This window comes from Lipotes vexillifer, unplaced genomic scaffold (genome assembly GCF_000442215.2).
Source record: "Lipotes vexillifer unplaced genomic scaffold, Lipotes_vexillifer_v1.1 scaffold433, whole genome shotgun sequence".
Lineage (NCBI taxonomy): Eukaryota > Metazoa > Chordata > Mammalia > Artiodactyla > Lipotidae > Lipotes > Lipotes vexillifer.
Window position 1 is genome coordinate 1,491,240 of NW_006774285.1, and position 23,020 is coordinate 1,514,259.

A 23,020-nucleotide genomic window follows, 5' to 3' on the forward strand; every position below is an offset into this window, starting at 1 on the left:
GCTGAATTATAGAATTTGATTATGATGTGATTATGGTGATTCTCAGCAATTTGATTGTTTTATTTTCTTTATGTTGATCTTGACTTAGGTTTGTTGAATTTCTTAAATCTGTGAGTTGATGGATTGATATTTTTCATCAAATCTTGAAAATACTTGGCCATCCCTTCCCCAGTGTGTGTGTGCGTGCACACACACACACACACACACTTCACCCTCTCTTTCTGGGGTTCCAGTTACATATATATTAGACTGTTTGGTATTATTCCACAGGTTACTGAGGTTCATTTCTTCCATAGCCTTTACTCTCTGTGTCCTTTAGTTCAAATACTTTCTATTGCCTTGTCTTCAAGTTCTCTAATATTTTCTTCTGTGGCATCTAATCTGTTGATTATCCAGTGAATTTTCCTATTCGTATATTATATTTTCAGCTCTATAAGTTCCATTTTGGTTTTTTTTATACTTTATATATATATATATGTGTGTGTGTGTGTGTGTGTGTATATATATATATATTTTAAACTAGGTTTATTCAGTGGACTGAATCCAATACACCCTCTACATCTGCTGTTCTTTTTTTATTTTTTTTAATTAATTTATTTTATTTTTGGCTGCTTTGGGTCTTCGTTGCTGCGCATGGGCTTTCTCTAGTTGTGACAAGCAGGGGCCACTCTTTCTTGTGGTGCACGGGCTTCTCATTGCAGTGGCCTCTCCTGTCGCAGAGCATGGGCTCTAGGCACGCGGGCTTCAGTAGTTGTGGCTCACGGGCTCTAGAGTGCACACTCAGCAGTTGTGGCGCATGGGCCTAGTTGCTCCGTGGCATGTGGGATCTTCACGGGCCTAGTTGCTCCGTGGCATGTGGGATCTTCGAACCTGTGTCCCTTGCATTGGCAGGTGGATTATTAACCACTGCACCACCAGGGAAGCCCATTTTTTTTTTTTATACTTTGTATTTCTTCCCTCATTGTGTTTATCTTTTCCTTTAAATCAGGAATCAGCAAACTATTTCTGTAAAGGGCCATATAATAAGTGTTTTAGACTTCATAGGCCATAAAGTCTCTGTCAGAGCTACTCAGTTTTGCCATTACAGCACAGAATTAGCCAGAGATGATATGTAAATAAATGTACATGGCTGCATTCTTTGAAACCTTATTTGTAAAACTGGTGGTGGGCTGAATTTGGCCCCTGGGCTGAAGTTTGGCAATTGTTGCTTTAAATCTTTGAACATATTTATATTCACTGTTTTTAAGTCCTTGTCTGCTAATTCCATAATCTCTGACATTTCTGGGTCTCTTTCTATTGATTAATGTTTCTTCAGGTTATGTGTCATATTTTCCAAACTGCTTCACATCATATCTAGTTATTCCTTATTGGATGCTGGAATGTGGTATTAAGTTGTTGATTGTATGGATTTTGTTACCTTCTTTTACAGAATGTCAATTTTTTGTTTTGGGGGCAGTACCAGTGGATCAACTTGATCTATTTAAGGCTTTTTTAAAAACCCTATTATAGTCTGTCTAGAGTAGCTTTTACTGTAGGCTCTTTCCAAGGTCTTCCCTGAATGTTGAGTCTCTCCACTAGATGAAGTTCAAGTGTTTCCCAGCCCCGTGTGAAGTCTAGGAATTGTTCAGCTTACAACCCCCTCTTGTTCTTTTCTCACTAATTGTACTTTGCCTGGCCTTATGAAATCTCATGATAGCATGCAGTGGAGCTTTGTGTGCCAGAGTCTCAAGGGGACCCCCATGCACACATGTAGAGTCCTTTCTCTGCATAGCTTTCTCTTCACTAGTATTCTGCGCCACAGATTTCAACCACTCAGCCCCCCTGAACTCAGATTTTCTTCTCAGTGCAGCAAGACCACCATGCTTTGCTTAGGGTCTTTGTCTTTGGACTATGGATTTTACTGCAGACACAGAATGTGTCTACAAGTGGAAAGCCAGAGTCATCACAAGGCTTCCTCATTTGTATCCCTTCTCTCAGCAGTCAGAAGTATTATACTGCCTGTGGTACAGTGTCTGAAAAAAATTGTCCCACGTATTCTGTTTAGTTTTCGTGTTGTTTAGTCTAAGAGTGTACGTCTCTACCAGTCGCTTCATTAATATGAGGCAGAAAGCCCTCAGCCACAGGCCAGAATCTCTAGCCCATATATATCAATACTTGTATACTCCCATGAGAGCTGGAATGTCCTGCTCAGTACGTTGTGTTATTTTTATGTTTTATAGTGGATCTTTCCAGGTAGACTTTGCTGCTTATACTGTAGCTGTTTGTCTTTATCCCTCATTTCTTCATTTAGTATAGTTTAAATGTGATTCTTTCATATTTGATTCATTGTAGTAGGAATTGTAGGTTTTAGAAAACAGACTTAAAAGGTAGTTTGAATATGTGTAACTTTTAAAATTCTCTTAATCAAAATGATTGTTTCTTAGTTTTTGTGTTTGGATTTTTCATGTAAACTAATATTTATCTCAGTCAAGTCTGTTATATTTAGGAACCTATAATGTTGAAAAGAACTTGTGAGGTTTCCTATCAGTTAACACAGTCTAAACTAACATGTCAAGGTACAGGTTAAATGGGCTCTTGAGAATGAACAAAGGACAAGAAGCTGAGTTATTCATGTTCATTTTGTCTGGGAACCACCACATCTGCCTCTAAGGCTGAGTAATCATGACCTATTAGTGTGGTTATGGAAAGTATATATCAGTTTAACTGTGTGAACCATCCTTTCTTTAGGGAAAATATCCTCATCAGATTGCTGAAAATTTCCCTTTTTAGAACATTTAAAATTAAAACTGAATCAGTATTTTATCTTGTTGGATAACCTGTTTAATCTGTTGGGGTGCATATTTTATCCTTGTTTCTAGAATAGAAATGTAGATTTTTCCTTCCTATATAATCCCAGAAATCTTATTATTTTAGTGTCTAGGACGGTTCAATTTTTTTTCACCTAGAGTTCATTTCTAGAGGACAGTTATAGGGATATCATGGATAGATTCTTGAATTTCTTTTGTTTTGCCTAGTAGTATCACATTTCTCTTTTGTGTTTTCAAACAGTAAATGTGGAAGTTACAGGGGTTTTTAAAAAATATTTATTTATTTTCTTTATTTTTTTTGGCTGTGATGGGTCTTAGTTGTGGCACGCAGGATCTTCATTGAGGCACGTGGGATAGTTCGTTGCAGCATGTGGACTTCTCTCTAGTTGTGGCACACAGGCTCCAGGGCACGTAGGCTCTGTAGTTGTGGCGTGCAGGCTTCAGAGCACATGGGCGCTGTAATTTTGTGGCAGGTGGGCTCTCTCATTGAGGCACACAAGCTCAGTAGTTGTGGTGTGTGGGCTTAGTTGCCCGGCAGCATGTGGGATCTTAGTTCCCTGACCAGGGATCAAACCCGTATCCCCTGCATTTGAAGGTGGATTCTTTACCACTGGGCTGCCAGGGAAGTCCCCCCACCACTTTTTTTTAATTGCATCTGATGTTAGCTATAAGTAAGTATACAGTGAGAAATTTTTCACTAATTATTTAGTTACTCTGAATTCTACAAACTATAAACTTGGGTTTGTGTGTTTGTGTGTGTGTGTGTGTGTGTAGGATCACAAAATAATTCTTTTTTCTTTAACTGAAATCTCTTTTGTGCACATAATATTCAAAGAAACAGTTGTAGATTTCATGGTTAATCACAACTTTTCAATAAAAGTTCCTTTTTTAGAGATTCTATAATCATTTTTTAAACTTATTATCACTATTTATTGATTTCTGTGAATTAAAATTCAAGAAAAAGATGAACAGACTAAAAATTCACATAGATTTTTTTTTTTTGGTCCAGAAGAAAACCTTATAGTTAATTGAGTCAGTGCTAAGTGTAGGATTTCATTTTTTAGATTTTTATTTGAACACAAAATGCAACTGTATTTAGGGAGAAATGTAGCTTAGATTTATGAATGTCTTTCTTTTTCGTATTAACATGCAACAGAAAAATTTGTTTAATGTCACCTATTATCTAGATAGCAGTAGTTCTTTAATGTTTTATTTCCATCACTACATCTTATGCACTTTGTCTTTGAGCCACAAATTCTTTCACCATGTGGTTTAAAAAGACTTTTTTATGGGCTTCCCTGGTGGCCCAGTGGTTGAGAGTCCGCCTGCCGATGCAGGGGACACAGGTTCGTGCCCCAGTCTGGGAAGATCCCACATGCCGCGGAGCGGCTAGGCCCGTGAGCCATGGCCACTGAGCCTGTGCATCTGGAGCCTGTGCTCCACAACGGGAGAGGCCACAACAGTGAGAGGCCACGTACCGCAAAAAATAAATAAATAAATAAAAAGACTTTCTTATATCCAAAGATCACTTACTGTATGTGTATCTATATATACATACATATGTATGTGTGTGTATATAATTTTATTCTACAAATACAGTACTTTTGTTCATAACAGCTAATGGCTAATACTTTTTGAGGGCTTATTATATGCCCGGCACTGTTCTAAGCCTAGTACTTTATATGTGTGTTACAGTAACATGTTAAGAATATCCAAGCTTCTAGAGCTTACACTTCATGAGAACTTTGGAAATTAGCAATAGATTTTATTGACATCTTGATTATTTTAGGGGTTTTTGAATTTTGGAGCTAGATAAAAACATAAGATGAATCTAATTCTTTTGCCTTGCGGAAGAGTAGCTTGAGGTCCAGAAAGGTTAAGTGACTTGTCTGAGTTCGCTTATTTTCTGACACCTAATAGCCTGTTAGAACCTAACCTATTTGAAACTCTAAAGGAGCTTGTTTAAAACATACAGGTTGGGGGCTTCCCTGGTGGCACAGTGGTTAAGAATCTGTCTGCCAATGCAGGGGACATGGGTTCGAGCCCTGGTCCAGGAAGATCCCATGTGCTGCAGAGCAACTAAGCCCATGTGCCACAACTACTGACCCTGTGCTCTAGAGCCCACAAGCCCACGTGCCGCAACTACTGAAGCCTGCGCGCCTGGAGCCCATGCTCCACAACAAGACAAGCCACCTCAATGAGAAGCCCGCACTCCGCAACCAAGAGTAGCCCCTGCTCGCTGCTACTAGAGAAAGCCTGCTCTCAGCAACAAAGACCCAACGCAACCAAAAATAAAAATAAATAAATTTTTTAAAAAATCAATTAGTTAAAATAAATAAATACATAAAACATACAGGTTGGGAATTCCCTGGTGGTCCAGTGGTAAAGAATCCGCCTTAAAATGCAGGGATGCAGGTTTGATTCCTGGTCTGGGAACTGGGATTCCACATGCCTCAGGGCAACTAAGTCTGCATGCCACAACTACTAAAGCTTGCATGCCTCAACTAGAGAGCCTGCGTGCCCGCAAACTACAGAGCCCACATGCTCTGGAGCCTGCGTGCCACAACTACAGAGCCCAGGCACCCTGAAAGCCTGTGCGCCACAACTAAAGAGAAGCCTGCGTGCCACGACGAAAGATCCTGAAAGATCCCGCATGCCTCAATGAAGATCCTGCATGCCGCAACTAAGACTCGATGCAGCCTAGAATAAAACAAATAATAAATAAATCTTAAAAAAAAAAAGTAATCTTAAAAAATAATAAAAATAAAGTAAAATAAAACATACAGGTTCCCATGTCCACCTACTGAATCAGCTTATGCTTAGGGGACCCTGAAATTTATATTTTTAACAAAGTCCATAGTTGATTCTTACACAGACACCTCGTCGTGGCATACATGTTAATTTGGGAACCACTGTGTTTAAACCTTTATCACACATCTAAATGTTAATTCATTTTAATCTATATGATTATTATTAATTTGTAATATTTCTAGATAAAGGTACAAAGCAGCCCAAAAGCTTCCATAGAAAAAATTAATTTAAAAGAAAAACTAACTGATACTGATTCCACAGTTTTATTTTTGTTTTAGGATGTCAGTGGGAAAGATAAGTGATGTAATTACTTCATCAACTTTTTTTTTTTTGAAGTATAGTTAATTTACAATGTTGTGTTAGTTTCAAGTGTATAGCAAAGTGATTCAGTTATATATGTGTGTGTGTGTGTATATATATATATATATATACTTTTTCAGATTCTCTTCCATCTTAGGTCATTGCAAGACACTTAGTAGAGTTTCCTGTGCAATACAGTAGGTCCTTGGTTACCGATTTTATATGTAGTAGTGTGTATCTGCTAATCCCAAACTCCTAATTTCCCACCCCCACCCCCACTGTCCCCTTTGGTAACCGTAAGTTTGTTTTCTATGTCTGCATCAACTGTTTTTTAAGTAAGGACAAAATATAGTATTCTCAAATTATGCCTAAAGGAATAGGGGCACAGGAGGTTTTTATCACAGGGGATGGTTTCTTACAAATGAGATATGTGGATAAATAAAATAAGAATCAAGACAGAAATCATATGGTTTCCAGGGTCTAGTGTTGGGGGAAGGAGATTGACTACAAAAGGACACAAGGGAACTTTTTGCAGTGACGGAACTGTTCTGTATCTCTATCTTGATAGGTTATGGTTATACGACTGAATATAATTGTCAAAGCTTATTGAACTACTGACCTAAAAAAATGGCTCTTACTATATGTAAATTATACCTGAGTAAATTTGAAATTGGTTTTTAAGAAAGCAAACCATAAGAGATTCTGGAAAGGATTATTTTTTCAAATTATCATTTGCATCTTGAAATATTAGGTAGATTCTTGTTCTTTAAAAGCTAACATTTTTTTATTAATATAGAGTGATTAAGGTACCGTTAAAATAACATGTCTATTAATAATTGCTTTCTCTTTAATATTTCTCATCAGAGATTTCTCATATTTTTTTGTAGGGTCCACATATAGCTTCAGTTACATTAGCTGCTTATGAATGCAATTCAGTTAATTTCCCTGAACCACCCTATCCTGATCAGATTATTTGTCCAGATGAAGAGAGCACTGAAGGAACCATTTCTTTATGGAGCATCATCTCAAAAGTTAGGATTGAAGCCTGCATGTGGGTAAGATGTCCATTTTCATATTTGTCCAAAATTAACCTCACTGTCTTGATTCTTTGTACCTCATTGAAATTGAAGCCAGACATATACCAAGTCAGTAGATAATTAATTCATAAAGTTACCAGCTACCTAGCTTCCATGTAAAAGAAACCTTTAGAGCTTCTCCTGTTCATGAATAACATTCAGAAGGAAGGCAGGAAACCTTAGGTACCAGGAAGCATTGATACCAAGTAGACAATAGCAGGGAAAAGGAGTATAGATGGTGCAACTATACTACTTTGTAAAGTTTTACTAACGTTTATAAAACTTGATAAACACATAGCAAATGGTTATATATCAGTCCAAATTAGGTAAGTATTATATGTCTCTCTCCTAGATTTAAATACTCTGTGTTTATTCTTAGAAGGCTCATTTCATTTTTTGAGTTGTTGTAATACGAAAGTAAGGTCAGACATTTCTTAATAAACTAAGCTTTACTGTATTGGAGGTATCAGACTATATGGTGACCTTACTTTCAGAAGTTCCAATTATTCTTTTTATGGCTTGCTTAATATATTTTGGGAAATTTTGGACTACATGATCAATGGTAGATGTATTTTAATCTGCATACCCACACAAAGCATTTTTTATATGCTTAAATTCATTCATATGTATATCATTGAGGAATAGTTCATTTGCTAACGACTTCCTATTACCATTTGAATTATTTTTTAATTCATCATTTGGAATCACTAAGTTTTATGTTCCCTGTAACTTTTTTTCCCCTAACAGTTTCTTATAAAATGAAAAATGTGGAACACATCACTTAAAACTCTTAATTAAAATGAACGTGAATAGAATGCCCACAGAAGAGGCAGAGTTTTCAAACACATTCAAGCATTTATGTCATGTTTTAAAAGAATTAAAAAGGAAATGCCATATATTGAATTTGTTGAATATGAAAGACAGGAAAAATTGTCATATTTCCTGTTACTCTTTTATAAATACTGGAAACAAATTCATTATACTAGTTGCATATGTATTATAAATTTTACCACATTAGTCTTTTTTTTTAACATCTTTATTGGAGTATAATTGCTTTACAATGGTGTGTTAGTTTCTGCTTTACACATTTGTCTTTTGATGAAAAGCTATTAATAAGATAACTAGATACTCAGAACATGCTAGAAAAGGAGTATCTGTATAGCCTTCAATTTTCTGTTCTTTTGTTCTTTCAAAAATGATTTATGTGGCTAGATTAACACTAATGCCAACAAAGAAAATTTTTCATCCCAGCTGGCAGTGATAACTGCCTCTTCCAAAGTGCATATTGTCTGAAGCACTCATTTGGCCCGGCTCCATGCATGCCTCAAATTAGTTAAATTGGCTGGTGTAGTGGCTTACTTCCCCAAATAAATTTTAAGCTCCTCAAAAAATTCAGACTGTACCTTAAATTTATTACTCACAGCAATCAGCATTAGGCTTTGCTCATAGTTCAAGAATACCAATAGGGCTTCCCTGGTGGCGCAGTGGTTGAGAGTCTGCCCGCCGATGCAGGGGACACGGGTTCGTGCCCCAGTCCAGGAAGATCCCACATGCCGCGGAGCGGCTAGGCCCGTGAGCCATGGCGGCTGAGCCTGCGCATCCGGAGCCTGTGCTCTGCAACAGGAGAGGCCACAACAGTGAGAGGCCCGCGTACCGGGGAAAAAAAAGAATACCAGTAAATACTGATTGTCTGAATGTTTATTTGTTCTTCATATTCCCTTCTTTGAAACTGTCTTTTGTTATGTAAAAAAGGTAGCACATATCAAGTTATGCTTAAATTCGTTCCTTTTGTGTTCACCATTTACAAAGAGTCCTTTCATCAAAGGATGCTGGGAAAACTGAATATCCACATGCAAAAGAGAGAGGTTGGATCCTTACCTTACACCATATGTAAAAATTAACTCAAAATTCATCAAAGACCTAAACTTAAGAGTTAAAACTATAAGACACTTAGAAGAAAATATAGAAATAAATCTGCCTGGTGATTTGGCAGTGGTTCTTAAATAAGACATCGAAAGCAGAGGCAACAAAAGAAAAAAATAGATAAATTGAACTTAGCTAAAATTAAAACTTCTTGTACATCAAAGGACACACTATCAAGAGAGTTAAAAGACAACCCACAAAAAGGGAGAAAATGTTTAAAAGTCATATATCAGATAAGGGTTTAATATTCAGTATGTTTAAAGAACTACACAACTCAACAACAAAAAGACAACCCAATTAAAAAATGGGCAAAGGATTTGAATAAACATTTCTCCAAGGAAGACATACAAATGGCCAATAAGTGCACAGAAAGATTCTCAATATCATTAGTCATTGGGGAAATGCAAATCCAAACCAGAAGGAAATACCTCTTCACACAGATTAGGATGGCTATTATTTTTTTAGAAAACAAAAAATAACAAGTGTTGGTGAAGATGTGGAGAAATTGGAACCCTCATAGATTGCTGGTGGGAATGTAAAGTGATTTAGCTGCTGTGGAAAAGAGTTTGGTGGTTTCTCAAAAATGTAAACATAGATTTACTATGTGACGCTCCTCTAATTCCATTCCTATGTAAATACCCAAAAGAACTGAAAACTGGGACTCTAATATGTACAGAAACTTGTAGTTCATTGTTCAGCAACATTATTCACATTATCAGAAAGGTGGAAACAATCCAAGTGTCTCTTAACAGATAAATGGATAAACAAAGAGTATTATATACACATAATAGAATAGTATTCAGCCATGAAAAGGAATGAAGTTCTTACACATGCTGCAATATAGATGAACCTAGAAAAACATTATGGTAAATGAAATAAGCCAGACATAGAAAGACAGATATTGTATGATTCCACTTATGTGAGCTATCTAGACAATTCAAATTCATAGAGACAAAAAGTAGGTTTGAGGTTACCAGGGTTGTGGGGAATGAGAAGTTAATGTTTAATGGGTATAGAGTTTCCATTTGGGTGAAGAAAAATATTGAAAATATAATGATGATGGTTGCACAACATTGTGAATACAACTAATGCCACTAAATTTTATATTTAAAAATGGTTAACTGGGATACACTCATAAAAAGTCAATACTGGGACTTCCCTGGTGGTCCAGCAGTTAAGACTCCACTGTGTTCCCAATGCAGGGGGCCTGGGTTCGATCCCTGATCTGGGAACTAGATCCCGCACACCACAACTAAAGACCTGGCGCAGCCAAATAAATAAATAAATGTTAAAAAAAATAGTCAATACTACTGAAGTTGAGAAATGTTGATTTAGAGTGTATTGGCCTCGATTCTTATATTTTACCCTTTCATAAAATTGATCCCATTTGTGTTCACATCCATTTTTTTTTTTTTAGGGGAATGTCTTGCTTGATTAAAAACTGTTATGTTATTTAAAATTTTTACCTAATTTGTACTTTATGAAGTAAAATATCTTTACAGACTTCACTATCATTATAAATATAGTAAATCAGTAAAATCATTAAAATACATAGTACCTCCAATTATAAGATAAAGACCATGGTCAACCTCAGTTTCAACTTGTTCACGTAAGTCTTTGGAGCCCATTAAAATGAATTGTTTGTTGTTGCTGATAAGTAGGTTACCTTTTTTCAGTTTGTATCTTTTTCATCTTTCACAATTTGACTATATCACTAGTGTAAGGCTTCACAAATTTTCTTTTCAGTTATAAATTCCAATAATAGTTATTAAACCTCCAAGCATTTGAGATTCAGAGTGAGCAAAACTTAACAGTCACTACCCTCATGGAGCTTTATATTCTAATGAGGGAAATAATTATGGAAAAATGTATATTTAAGTATTGTCGAAAAATTATATATATAAATATTTAAACAAATTGAGATAAGGGCTATGAAGGAGAAATTTATTGCATAACACAAAAATGTTTTCCTAGTCTGTGATTCAGGGAAGATTTCCTTGAAATAGCAGTGTTTCAATGGATATCTAAGGATAATAAGGAGTACAGTGAGGAGGCAGGATGGTGGCAGGGCAGAGGAGAGGAAGCATGTGTGATGACTTTCAGATAGAGAACATCACTTTTTTTGTTGTTAACATCTTCATTGGAGTATAATTGCTTTACAATGGTGTGTTAGTTTCTGCTTTATAACAAAGTGAATCAGTTATACATATGTCCCCATATCTCTTCCCTCTTGCATCTCCCTCCCTCCCACCCTCCCTATCCCACTCCTCTACGTGGTCACAAAGCGCTGAGCTGATCTCCCTGTGCTATGCGGCTGCTTCCCACTAGCTATCTATTTTATGTTTGGTAGTGTTTATATCTCCATGCCACTCTCTCACTTTGTCCCAGCTTCCCCTTCCCCTTCCCCGTATCCTCAAGTCCATTCTCTAGTAGATCTGCATCTTTATTCCCGTCTTGCCCCTAGGTTCTTCTGACCTTTTTTTTTTTTTTTAAGATTCCATATATATGTGTTAGCATACGGTATTTGTTTTTCTTTTTGACTTAGTTCACTCTGTATGACAGTCTGTAGGTCCATCCACCTCACTACAAATAACTCAGTTTCGTTCCTTTTTATGGCTGAGTGACATTCCATTGTATATATGTGCCACATCTTCTTTATCCATTCATCTGTCGATGGACACTTAGGTTGCTTCCATGTCCTAGCTATTGTACATAGAGCTGCAATGAACATTGTGGTACATGACTTTTTGTTTTTGTCCATTTTATTGGCATATAGTTGCTTGTAGTAATCTCTCAGGGTATATGCCCAGTAGTGGGATTGCTGGGTCGTATGGTAGTTCTATTTTTACTTTTTTAAGGAACCTCCATACTGTTCTCCATAGTGGCTGTATCAATTTACATTCCCACCAACAGTGCAAGAGGGTTCCCTTTTCTCCACACCCTCTCCAGCAATTATTGTTTGTAGATTTTTTGATGATGGCCATTCTGACCAGTGTGAGATGATACCTCATTGTAGGTTGTTTTTGTTTGCTTGTTTGTTTTTGCAGTATGTGGGCCTCTCACTGTTGTGGCCTCTCCTGTTGCGGAGCACAGGCTCCAGACGCGCAGGCTCAGCGGCCATAGCTCACGGGCCTAGCCTCTCCACGGCATGTGGGATCTTCCCGGACTGGGGCATGAACCCGTGTCCCGTGCATCGGCAGGCAGACTCTCAACCACTGCGCCACCAGGGAAGCCCCCTCGTTGTAGTTTTGATTTGCATTTCTCTAATGATTAATGATGTTGAGCATTCTTTCATGTGTTTGTTGGAAATCTGTATATCTTTGGACAAATGTCTGTTTAGGTCTTCTGCCCATTTTTGAACTGCGTTGTTTGTTTTTTTGATATTGAGTTGCATGAGCTGCTTGTAAATTTTGGAGATTAATCCTTTGTCAGTTGCTTCATTTGCAAATATTTTCTCCCATTCTGAGGATTGTCCTTTCATCTTGCTTCTGCTTTCCTTTGCTGTGCAAAAGCTTTTAAGTTTCATTAGGTCCCATTTGTTTATTTTTGTTTTTATTTCCATTTCTCTAGGAGGTGGGTCAAAAAGGGTCTTGCTGTGATTTATGTCATAGAGTGTTCTGCTTTTGTTTTCCTCTAAGAGTTTGATAGTGTCCGGTCTTACATTTAGGTCTTTAATCCATTTTGAGTTTATTTTTGTGTATGGTGTTAGGGAGTGTTCTAATTTCATTCTTTTACATGTAGCTGTCCAGTTTTCCCAGCACCACTTATTGAAGAGGCTGTCTTTCCTCCGCTGTATATTCTTACCTCCTTTATCAAATATAAGGTGACTATATGTGCGTGGGTTTATCTCTGGGCTTTCTATCCTGTTCCATTGATCTATATTTCTGTTTTTGTGCCAGTACCATACTGTCTTGATTATGGTAGCTTTGTAGTATAGTCTGAAGTCAGGGAGACTGATTCCTCCAGCTCCATTTTTCTTTCTCAAGGTGCTTTGGCTATTCGGGGTCTTTTGTGCTTCCATACAAATTGTGAAATTTTTTGTTCTACTTCTGTGAAAAATGCCATTGGTAGCTTGATAGGGATTGCATTGAATCTGTAGATTGCTTTGGGTAGTAGAGTCATTTTCACAATGTTGATTCTCCAATCCAAGAACATGGTATATCTCCATCTATTTATATCATCTTTAATTTCTTTCATCAGTGTCTTATAATTTTCTGCATACAGGTCTTTTGTCTCCTTAGGTAGGTTTATTCCTAGATATTTTATTCTTTTTGTAGCAATGGTAAATGGGAGTGTGTTCTTAATTTCACTTTCAGATTTTTCATCATTAGTGTATAGGAATGCAAGAGGTTTCTGTGCATTAATTTTGTATCCTGCTACTTTACCAAATTCGTTGATTAGCTCTAGTAGTTTTCTGGTAGCATCTTTACGATTCTCTACCTATAGTATCATGTCATCTGCAAACAGTGACAGCTTTACTTCTTCTTTTCCGATTTGGATTCCTTTCATTTCTTTTTCTTCTCTGATTGCTGTGGCTAAAACTTCCCAAACTATGTTGAATAAGAGTGGTGAGAGTGGGCAACCTTGTCTTGTTCCTGATCTTAGTGGAAATGCTTTCAGTTTTTTACCATTGAGGATGATATTGGCTGTGGGTTTGTCATATATGGCCTTTATTATTTTGAGGATTGTTCCCTCTATGCCTACTTTTTGGAGGGTTTTAATCATAAATGGATGTTGAATTTTGTGAAAGCTTTCTCTGCATCTATTGAGATGATCATATGATTTTTCTCCCTCAATTTGTTGATATGGTGTATTACATTGATTGATTTGCATATATTGAAGAATCCTTGCATTCCTGGGATAAACCCCACTTGATCATAGTGTATGATCCTTTTAATGTGCTGTTGTATTCTGTTTGCTCGTATTTTGTTGAGGATTTTTGCATCTGTGTTCATCAGTGATATTGGCATGTAGTTCTCTTTCTTTGTGATATCTTTGTCTGGTTTTGGTATCAGGGTGATGGTGGCCTCGTAGAATGAGTTTGGGAGTGTTCCTCCCTCTGCTATATTTTGGAAGAGTTTGAGAAGGATAGGTGTTAGCTCTTCTCTAAATGTTTGATAGAATTCGCCTGTGAAGCCATCTGGTCCTGGGCTTTTGTTTGTTGGAAGATTTTTAATCACAGTTTCAATTTCAGTGTTTGTGATTGGTCTGTTCATATTTTCTATTTCTTCCTGATTCAGTCTTGGCAGTTTGTGCATTTCTAAGAATTTGTCCATTTCTTCCAGATTGTCCATTTTATTGGCATAGAGTTGCTTGTAGTAATCCCTCATGATTTTTTTTATTTCTGCAGTGTCAGTTGTTACTTCTCCTTTTTCATTTCTGATTCTATTGATTTGAGTCTTCTCCCTTTTTTTCTTGATGAGTCTGGCTAATGGTTTATCTTGTGAGATACATCTACTTTTTCCTTTCCTTTTTCTGTTGTGGCCTCTCCCGTTGCGGAGCACAGGCTCCCGACGCGCAGGCCCAGCGGCCACGGCCCACGGGCCCAGCCGCTCCGTGGCACGTGGGATCCCCCCGGACCGGGGCACGAACCCACATCCCCTGCATCGGCAGGCGGACTCCCAACCACTGCGCCACCAGGGAAGCCCCCCAGCTTTTACTTTTATTGATCTTTGCTATACTTTCCTTCATTTCTTTTTCATTTATTTCCGATCTGATCTTTATGATTTCTTTCCTTCTGTTAACTTTGAGGTTTTTCTGTTCTTCTTTCTCTAATTGCTTTAGGTGTAAGTTTAGTTTGTTTATTTGAAATGTTTCTTGTTTCTTAAGGTAGGATTGTATTGCTATAAACTTCCCTCTTAGAACTGCTTTTGCTGCATCCATAGGTTTCGGATTGTCGTGTTTTCATTGTCATTTGTTTCTAGGTATTTTTTGATTTCCTCTTTGATGTCTTCAGTGATCTCTTGTTTATTAGGTAGTGTGTTGTTTAGCCTCCATGTGTTTGTATTTCTTACAGATTTTTTCCTGTAATTGATATCTAGTCTCATAGCGTTGTGGCTGGAAAAGATACTTGATATGATTTCAGTTTTCTTAAATTTACCAAGGCTTGATTTGTGATCCAAGATATGATCTATCCTGGAGAATGTTCCATGAGCACTTGAGAAGAATGTGTATTCTGTTGTTTTTGGATGGAATGTCCTATAAATATCAATTAAGTCCATCTTGTTTAATGTATCATTTAAAGCTTGTGTTTTCTTATTTATTTTCATTTTGGATGATCTGTCCATTGGTGCAAGTGGGGTGTTAAAGTCCCCTGCTATGATTGTGTTACTGTTGATTTCCCCTTTTATGGCTGTTAGTATTTGCCTTATGTATTGAGGTGCTCCTATGTTGGGTGCATAGGTATTTACAATTGTTATATCTACTTCTTGGATTGATCCCTTGATCCTTATGTAGTGTCCTTCTTTTTCTCTTGTAATAGTCTTTGTTTTAAAGTCTATTTTGTCTTATATGAGAATTGCTACTCCAGCTTTCTTTTGATATCCGTTTGCATGGAATAACTTTTTCTATCCCCTCACTTTCAGTCTGTATGTGTCCCTAGGTCTGAAGTGGGTTTCTTATAGACAACATATATACGGGTCTTGTTTTTGTATACATTCAGCCAATCTATGTCTTTTGGTTGGAGCATTTAATCCATTTACATTTAAGGTAATTATCGATATGTATATTCCTATTACCATTTTCTTAATTGTTTTGGGTTTATTATTGTAGGTCTTTTCCTTCTCTTGTGTTTCCTGCCCAGAGAAGTTCCTTTAGCATTTGTTGTAAAGCTGGTTTGGTGGTGCTGAATTCTCTTAGCTTTTGCTTGTCTGTAAAGGTTTTAATTTCTCCATCAAATCTGAATGAGATCCTTGCTGGGCAGAGTAATCTTGGTTGTAGGTTTTTCCCTTTCATCACTTTAAATATGTCCTGCCCCTCCCTTCTGCTTGCAGAGTTTCTGCTGAAAGATCAGCTGTTAACCTTATGAGGATTTCCTTATGTGTTATCTGTTGTTTTTCCCTTGCTGCTTTTAATATTTGTTCTTTGTATTTAATTTTTGATAGTTTCATTAATAGGGAAGTTTTCAACCATAGTCTCTTCAAATATTTTCTCAGTCCCTTTCTTTTTCTCTTCTTCTGGGACCCCTGTAATTCAAATGTTGGTGCGTTTAATGTTGTCCCAGAGGTTTCTGAGACTGTCCTCAATTCTTTTCATTCTTTTTTCTTTATTCTTCTCTGCAGTAGTTATTTCCACTATTTTATCTTCCAGGTCACTTATCCGTTCTTCTGCCTCCGTTATTCCGCTATTGATCCCTTGTAGAGAATTTTTAATTTCGTTTATTGTGTTGTTCATCACGTTTGTTTGCTCTTTAGTTCTTCTAGGTCCTTGTTAAACGTTTCTTGTATTTTCTCCATTCTGTTTCCAAGATTTTGCATCATTTTTACTATCATTATTCTGAATTGTTTTTCAGGTAGACTGCCTATTTCCTCTTCATTTGTTAGGTCTGGTGGGTTTTTAGAACATCACCTTTTAAGCTCATTTATTTTCTTTTTTTTTTAAGACTTATTTTATTATTTATTTATTTTTGGCTGTGTCGGTTCTTAGTTGCGGCACGCGGGATCTTTTGTTGAGGCATGCAGGCTCTTCGTTGTGGTATGCGGGCTTCTTGCTAGTTGTAGCATTGGGTTTTCTCTTCTCTAGTTGTGGCACGCAGGCTCCAGGGCATGTGGGATCTGCAGTTGTGGCTTGTTGGTTCCAGAGCACATGGGCTGTGTAGTTGAGGCTCGCAAGCTCATTAGTTGTGGCGCACAGGCTTAGTTTCCCCTCAACATGTGGGATCTTAGTTCCCTGACCAGGGATCGAACCCATGTCTCCTGCATTATAAGGTGGATTCTTTACCACTGGACTATGAGGGAAGTCCCTAAACTCAATTATTTGTTAAGTTCATGGTTTTGTTTTTTGGGAGTTTTTTTTCCTATTGTGGTAAAATGTACATAACATAGTTTACCATTTAGCCATTTTTAAGTGCACAATTTACTGGCATTAAGTACATTCACAGTGTTGTGTAACCATCACCAATATCTACTTCCAGAACTTTTCTGTCATCCCCAAACAGAAACTCTGTACCCATTAAACAATAACTCCTCATTCCCTCCTCTTCCCAGCCCCTGGGGAGAGAGTAACCTCTCGACTTTCTGCCTCTATGAATTTGCCTATTCCTGATATCCAGTATAAATGGAATCATACAGTATCTGTCCGTTTGTGTCTGGCTTATTTCACCTAGCATAATGTTTTCAAGTTTCATCCATGTTGTAGCATGTATCAGAACTTCATTCCTTTCTGAAGTCATTTTAAAACTGACCTTAAGGGAAACTGGAAGCACATTTTCTCTCTTTTTTCGTTTGTAAAACAATCTGCTAATTTTACTAGAATTGGTATAATTGTTTTTTAAACATTGCTATAAAAGCCTTGAATTTCTCAGTGGTTCCAAGTTACCCTCCAAACTTTGGCTTTTAACCTCTGTTTCATGTTTGCAGTTGGAATATTTAATAGAAAATGGTTTTGTTTTTAAAGATTATTAACACACTGATAATACCAAACTACTGTAATTTCTGAGTAGTCAGCATATGTAAAATTTTCTACTCCCCAGATTTTTACCATTAAACTTATAATTCCTAACATAGAAAAGCAAGATGCTGGTGATTTACCTGTGAATCCAGTTGACAAAACTTTTGAAAGCACAAAAATTTAGGATTTTTGTCCTCCCCAAAATCTTTTAATCAAATTGACACTCCAGTAAGATATTGTGTTTCTCTATTGGTTTTGCATATTTTGTGCATATTAAACTCTTCTCCAATTCAAGAAGCAAGGACTTCAGGGTAATAAATTGATATGCAGTGGACAGTTTTTAGAAGAGCTTTCTGAATTATTGCTTGACTAAATACCATTTGTCTTTCTTTTGCAATAAGGAAGCCAGTCATTTCTTCCCCTTAATTAAACTTGGGCTGACAGCTTTTAGTGTTCCACAATTTAGTTTTGTTTTTTGATGTTGATTTTGCAAGAATTATAAAATTGTTTTGTAAGAATCATGAAATTATGGGACTTCGGTATCTAATTTGAGATAACTGACTAAACACACTTCTGTGTCTGGAATATAATGTGTCTTAAGGGGACCTGTCTGGATGACTATATTTCCTTTTTATTTATATGCATAAAAAATAGAACACTGGCTCATGATCACCATTCTTACTTCTTGCTAATATGGGAAAACATGGACAGAATTAAAATATAACAATGAATATGGTCAACTAAGTATAATACAGTATGTAGCTCTTGATTTCATTTCAATCCATTATTACTTCCTTTTTAACTTTAGGGAAACTTGTCATGAGTTTGAATCATATGATTGCTTTCAGAACTATTGAACATTTGACTTAACATGTTTTAAGAGAAGTTTATGTTTTGAATAAAATGTGTAATTAACTTTTCTTCCTACTTTCTGTCATGAAAAATTTTTTTTTAAGTAGAGGGAATTATATAATTAATTCAATATATTATCACCCAACTTCCGCTAATATTAACTCCTGGCTAATACTTTCATCTAGACCCCTCCTCACGCTGCTCACAATTATCTTGAAGCATATTCCAGGTAACATATCATATTTTATCTGTAAATATATCAACCTTAGGACTTAAAAAACATTGTCACGCCGAAGAGAATTTAGGAATAGTCTCTTCAAATCAGTTACCCAGTTAGTGTTCAGATTTTTCTGATTGTTTATTTCTTTGTTTTTGTTTTCAAATGTTCATTGATGAAACTAGATTGTTTGTCAAGTATGGTTTTCCACGGTCTGAATTTTACTGATTGTATTCCAATTGGTGTAATTTAAATATGTTTCTCTGTTTTCTGTGAATTGATAGCTGGGTTGAGAGGCTTGAAAAAAATTTTTTTTTACAAGAATACACTTTATAGTCTTAGTATTCTATCACGAAGTGCAATAATGTCTGGTTGTCTTTCTGTTTATGATATTAACACCATTATTATATAAGTCCATTATTTTACTAGGGTTTATAAAATGGGGTCATTCCAGTTGCATCATTTTTTTCTTTAGTTATTGACTGGAATACTTTTATAAAGAGAAACTTCTCCTTATCACCAATTTTGTTACCCTGAGATATCTTCCATATAGGTAAGACAGGATAAATAATTGATTGTTTCTCTTTATTTACCAGTTTTAAAAATAATTAGTTGGTTCTCTAACATCCTCCAAAGGTGACTAAATTAACTTCTCTTGTTTAGCAAAATATGATTTGTGTTTTCTTCCTATATCTTTCTTTGTATATATATCTCTCTCCTCTCCCTCTTCTCTCTGTTCTTTAACTAAATATGGTCTTATTCTTTGGGCACTTAAGTATGTTCTTTTCATAACTCTTGGTTCACATGTGGATAATGCAGTTACACTTGGAGATGATTGATTTCACACACTGGAGTATAACACTGTGATTGTAAAATGTTTGAATTTCGTAATGTCCCTTGGGGATTCTTGTCAAGGCATTTGCAGGCCGAGCCATAGGACATAGCAAACAGTAAAGCCTAAAGTTGCTTCTGAAAACTACCAAAGCTTTTTCATTCACTATGACTCAAGGCAGAGAAGCATAGCTCAAAGTTAAGAATTCTCCCGGAGTCTACAGGCCTCTTGCATTATTATCTATCCTGTATTTAAGCCGTATATGTCCAAACCAAGTTCCTGATTCTTTTCCCTTTGTTTTTATCCTTATGTTCTAAGTTGATTAAAAAAAAATTCTCTTCAAAAACAAGAATCCACAAAGTGACTGAAACATGAGTCACTCAGTGTCCTGAGGAAATCAACATTTTTCCTGTGGTGAAAATTTATCCATCCTAATGTTGAGATTTCAAGGGGCTTCCTGACCACAGTGTGTTAAAAGCTTTAACTCTGAACAAAAAAGTTGTATTGGGATTAAAACAACATCCTCAATATCAGAAGGTTTCCTATATATCTAACAGCTATACTAGTGAATGCTCATTAGCAAATCATTTGGATATTTGAAAAGGGGGGGAACTGACAAAAATAACAGTGTATGTATATATATATATATATATATATATATATATATTTACATATAAAATCTAAAAAACTAAAACGAATGAGTGGTTCTAACAAAACAGAAACAGAATTTCAGATACAGAGAACAAACTAGTGGTTGCCATTGGGGAGAGGGAAGTGGGGAGGAGGGAACAAGATAGCCGTAGGGGATTAAGAGGTACAAACTACTGTGTATAAAATAAATAAGCTACAAGGAAAATAGGCCAACAGTTTATAATAACTTTAAATACAGTATAGTCTATAAAAATTTTGAATAACTGTTTTATACCTGAAACTAATATTATATTATAAATCAACTATACTTCAATTAAAAAAAGAAATAACATTTCAAAAGTCTAGAAAACCATGTGCTATTTCTTTTTTTTTAATATTTATTGGAGTATAGTTGCTTTACAATATTGTGTTAGTTTCTGCTGTTTCTTTAGCAAGTTCTTGTTTAAATTATCATTTATTTGGCAAGTGAAGTTTTTAACGTGCTTTGCTGTGTGAAGTTTAAAAAAGGGATGTTTTTCCAGGCTGAAACAATAAATGTTACTGTGCAGTTTAAAAAAAAAAAAACTAGTGTTTGTTTATTTTTTTTCTTATTCTCTGACAGTTTTATTAGCTCTCAAATTAATGTAGGTTTTTAATCCCAACACAACAGTATTGTGTTGTTTCAGCAAAGTGAATCAGCTGTACGTATACATATATCTCCTCTTTTTTGGATTTCTTTTCGCATTTCGGTCAACACAGAGCACTGAGTAGAGTTCCCTGTGCAATACAGTAGGTTCTCATTAGTTATCTATTTTATACATAGTATCAATAGTGTATATATGTCAATCCCAATCTCCCAATTCATCCCACCCACCCCTGCTATTTCTAAACTTAATAAAATGAAAAGAAATGTAAAAAGTAAGAACAGAGGATATAAGTAGAGATGCTAGAGAACTAACATTAATTTAGTGTCTGCAGCATACCAGGGATTGTCTAAGAGTTTTATGTATGTTATCTGGCTTGGCATTGTGTAGGTCAGTATTAGGGTATGATTTAAACTCATGTCCTCCTGATTGTGTAATATATCTTTTCCTCCCTAATACATGCATCTTAACATGCTTTTGGTGATATTGAAAAATAAAGATTTGATCCGCTTAGTATCACTGTGTTGAGAAAATCTCATGTAAGTATTTTGGTTTTTTTACGTAGGGTATTGGTACAGCGATCGGAGAGCTGCCTCCATATTTTATGGCCAGGGCAGCTCGCCTCTCAGGTGCTGAACCAGATGATGAAGACTATCAGGAATTTGAAGAGATGCTGGAACATGCAGAGACTGCACAAGTAAGATCAGTGGGGGAAAAAATAGAATACTTTAATTATCCCTTAAAGAGGTTATGATTAAGGTAAAATTTTTAATAGTTACTCTGAAGAAGAAAACTGCCAATGTAAACACATAGTTTAGTATAAAATATTTAGAAAAGCTGAAATATGAAAATGATTATACTCATGATCTTAGAATAGAGAAATACAGAAAGAGTCAACAAGACAACTCAGACTAAACCAGGGTAAATTCATGTGGCCAGGGAGGTTAAGGAGCTGAAACATTATTTGTCCATTATGTGTTTATAAGTATTACCAAGCAGACCAGTGAATAAGTAAGGGGGATAAATAGGTGGACCAGACTGTGAATCCAAAATAATAGAACTTCCTAATTAATTTTTTGAAAATAACACCAAAATACTTTACCATGTTTAGAGGAAACTTAACTCCCATTTAAGAAGGGGCAATTAAGATAAACTTATCCTTTGTTTCGGGGTTGGGCCGGGGGAGGCTGAGGCCTTTTACACCTGAGCACAAACTATATATCAACATGTATCGTAGTGTTACAAAATAGGTGTTGTTTCTTTGTAGGAAAATTCCTACGAACATTATTAACTGATTGAGTCTCCATCTTAGGGAGGATAGTAGAAATCAACATAGACATAAGTAAAAAGGATATAAAAGAGATTCTTGAAAGTTTTCATATAAAATACATTGCACTCCCCAGATTTGATCTAAATTGTGTTATTATTGTGCGTCTGTAAGTGCATGTGCCCACGTAAGTACGCATAGATATTTTTGTTCAATGAGTTCATAGTTTTCTTCTCAGTGGAATCTGAAACCCCAAACCCACTATCCTAGAGAGGGAAAAAACTATTTTTTTAAATGACAGATGTCCTTTTTTTAAAAAAGCATTATTAAATGGAAATCAACTATGGATAGTTATAGTTTTTAATTGAAAACAAACTTTCAAATATGAATGTAGAATAGCCAAACATAAAACAAAGCAGTCAAAGAGCTATGGCCATCTCTCTGCATGGAAAGAGGCAAATTGTCCTTGTATCTGCTTTGTTTTAACCAAATATTGTGCCTTTCTTCCTCACATCATAATGTTTATATTAATGCCAATAATTATTACTAATAATTACTAATAATACTTTTTAATTATTTTTAATGCTTTTTAGACTCCACTATCTGATTTGACCCTAGTGTTAACTCTGAGGTAGTATGGAAAGGTACCATTTTTCTAATTTTATAGAAAACTGCAAAACTAGAAATTGTTACCTCCCAAGTTTTACATGCTTAGAAGTAGAGCTGGAACCAGAACTCAGAATGGCAGCATCACTGGTAAATTCTATTTACTGAAACAATGTCCATCTATAGACATAGGTGGTTGAGTATCCCGATTTGTGATAACTGATACCTCTGTCATTTGTGGCACTAATGAATGCATGTCATTTAACATATCAAAACCTTTTATCATCTATATAAAATCAGCAAGTTGAAGTAGAATCAGTCTAAGATGGAGTGTAGCTTTAAATTTTCATGCTGTGGTTGGATACCAAACAGGTATAACGACTGTTCTCTATTAAGCCAGCTAATGTATTGTGATTATTTTCCTTAAAGTTTTTTTGTTTTGGAATTA

The 23,020-nt window shown here is 36.0% G+C and overlaps 1 protein-coding gene across 3 annotated transcripts in view; it reads left to right on the forward strand.

The window, feature by feature from the left end:
* Window positions 1–23,020, forward strand: part of VMP1 (vacuole membrane protein 1) — a 132,677-nt gene that overhangs the window by 51,985 nt on the left and 57,672 nt on the right. For 2 of the 3 annotated variants that reach the window (XM_007449074.1, XM_007449076.1), the window contains 2 exons: window positions 6,806–6,973; window positions 21,265–21,396. In XM_007449074.1, coding sequence (XP_007449136.1) covers window positions 6,806–6,973; window positions 21,265–21,396 — 300 coding nt within the window. The remainder of the gene's footprint in view (window positions 1–6,805; window positions 6,974–21,264; window positions 21,397–23,020) is intronic. The other variant, XM_007449075.1, reaches the window with a different exon arrangement.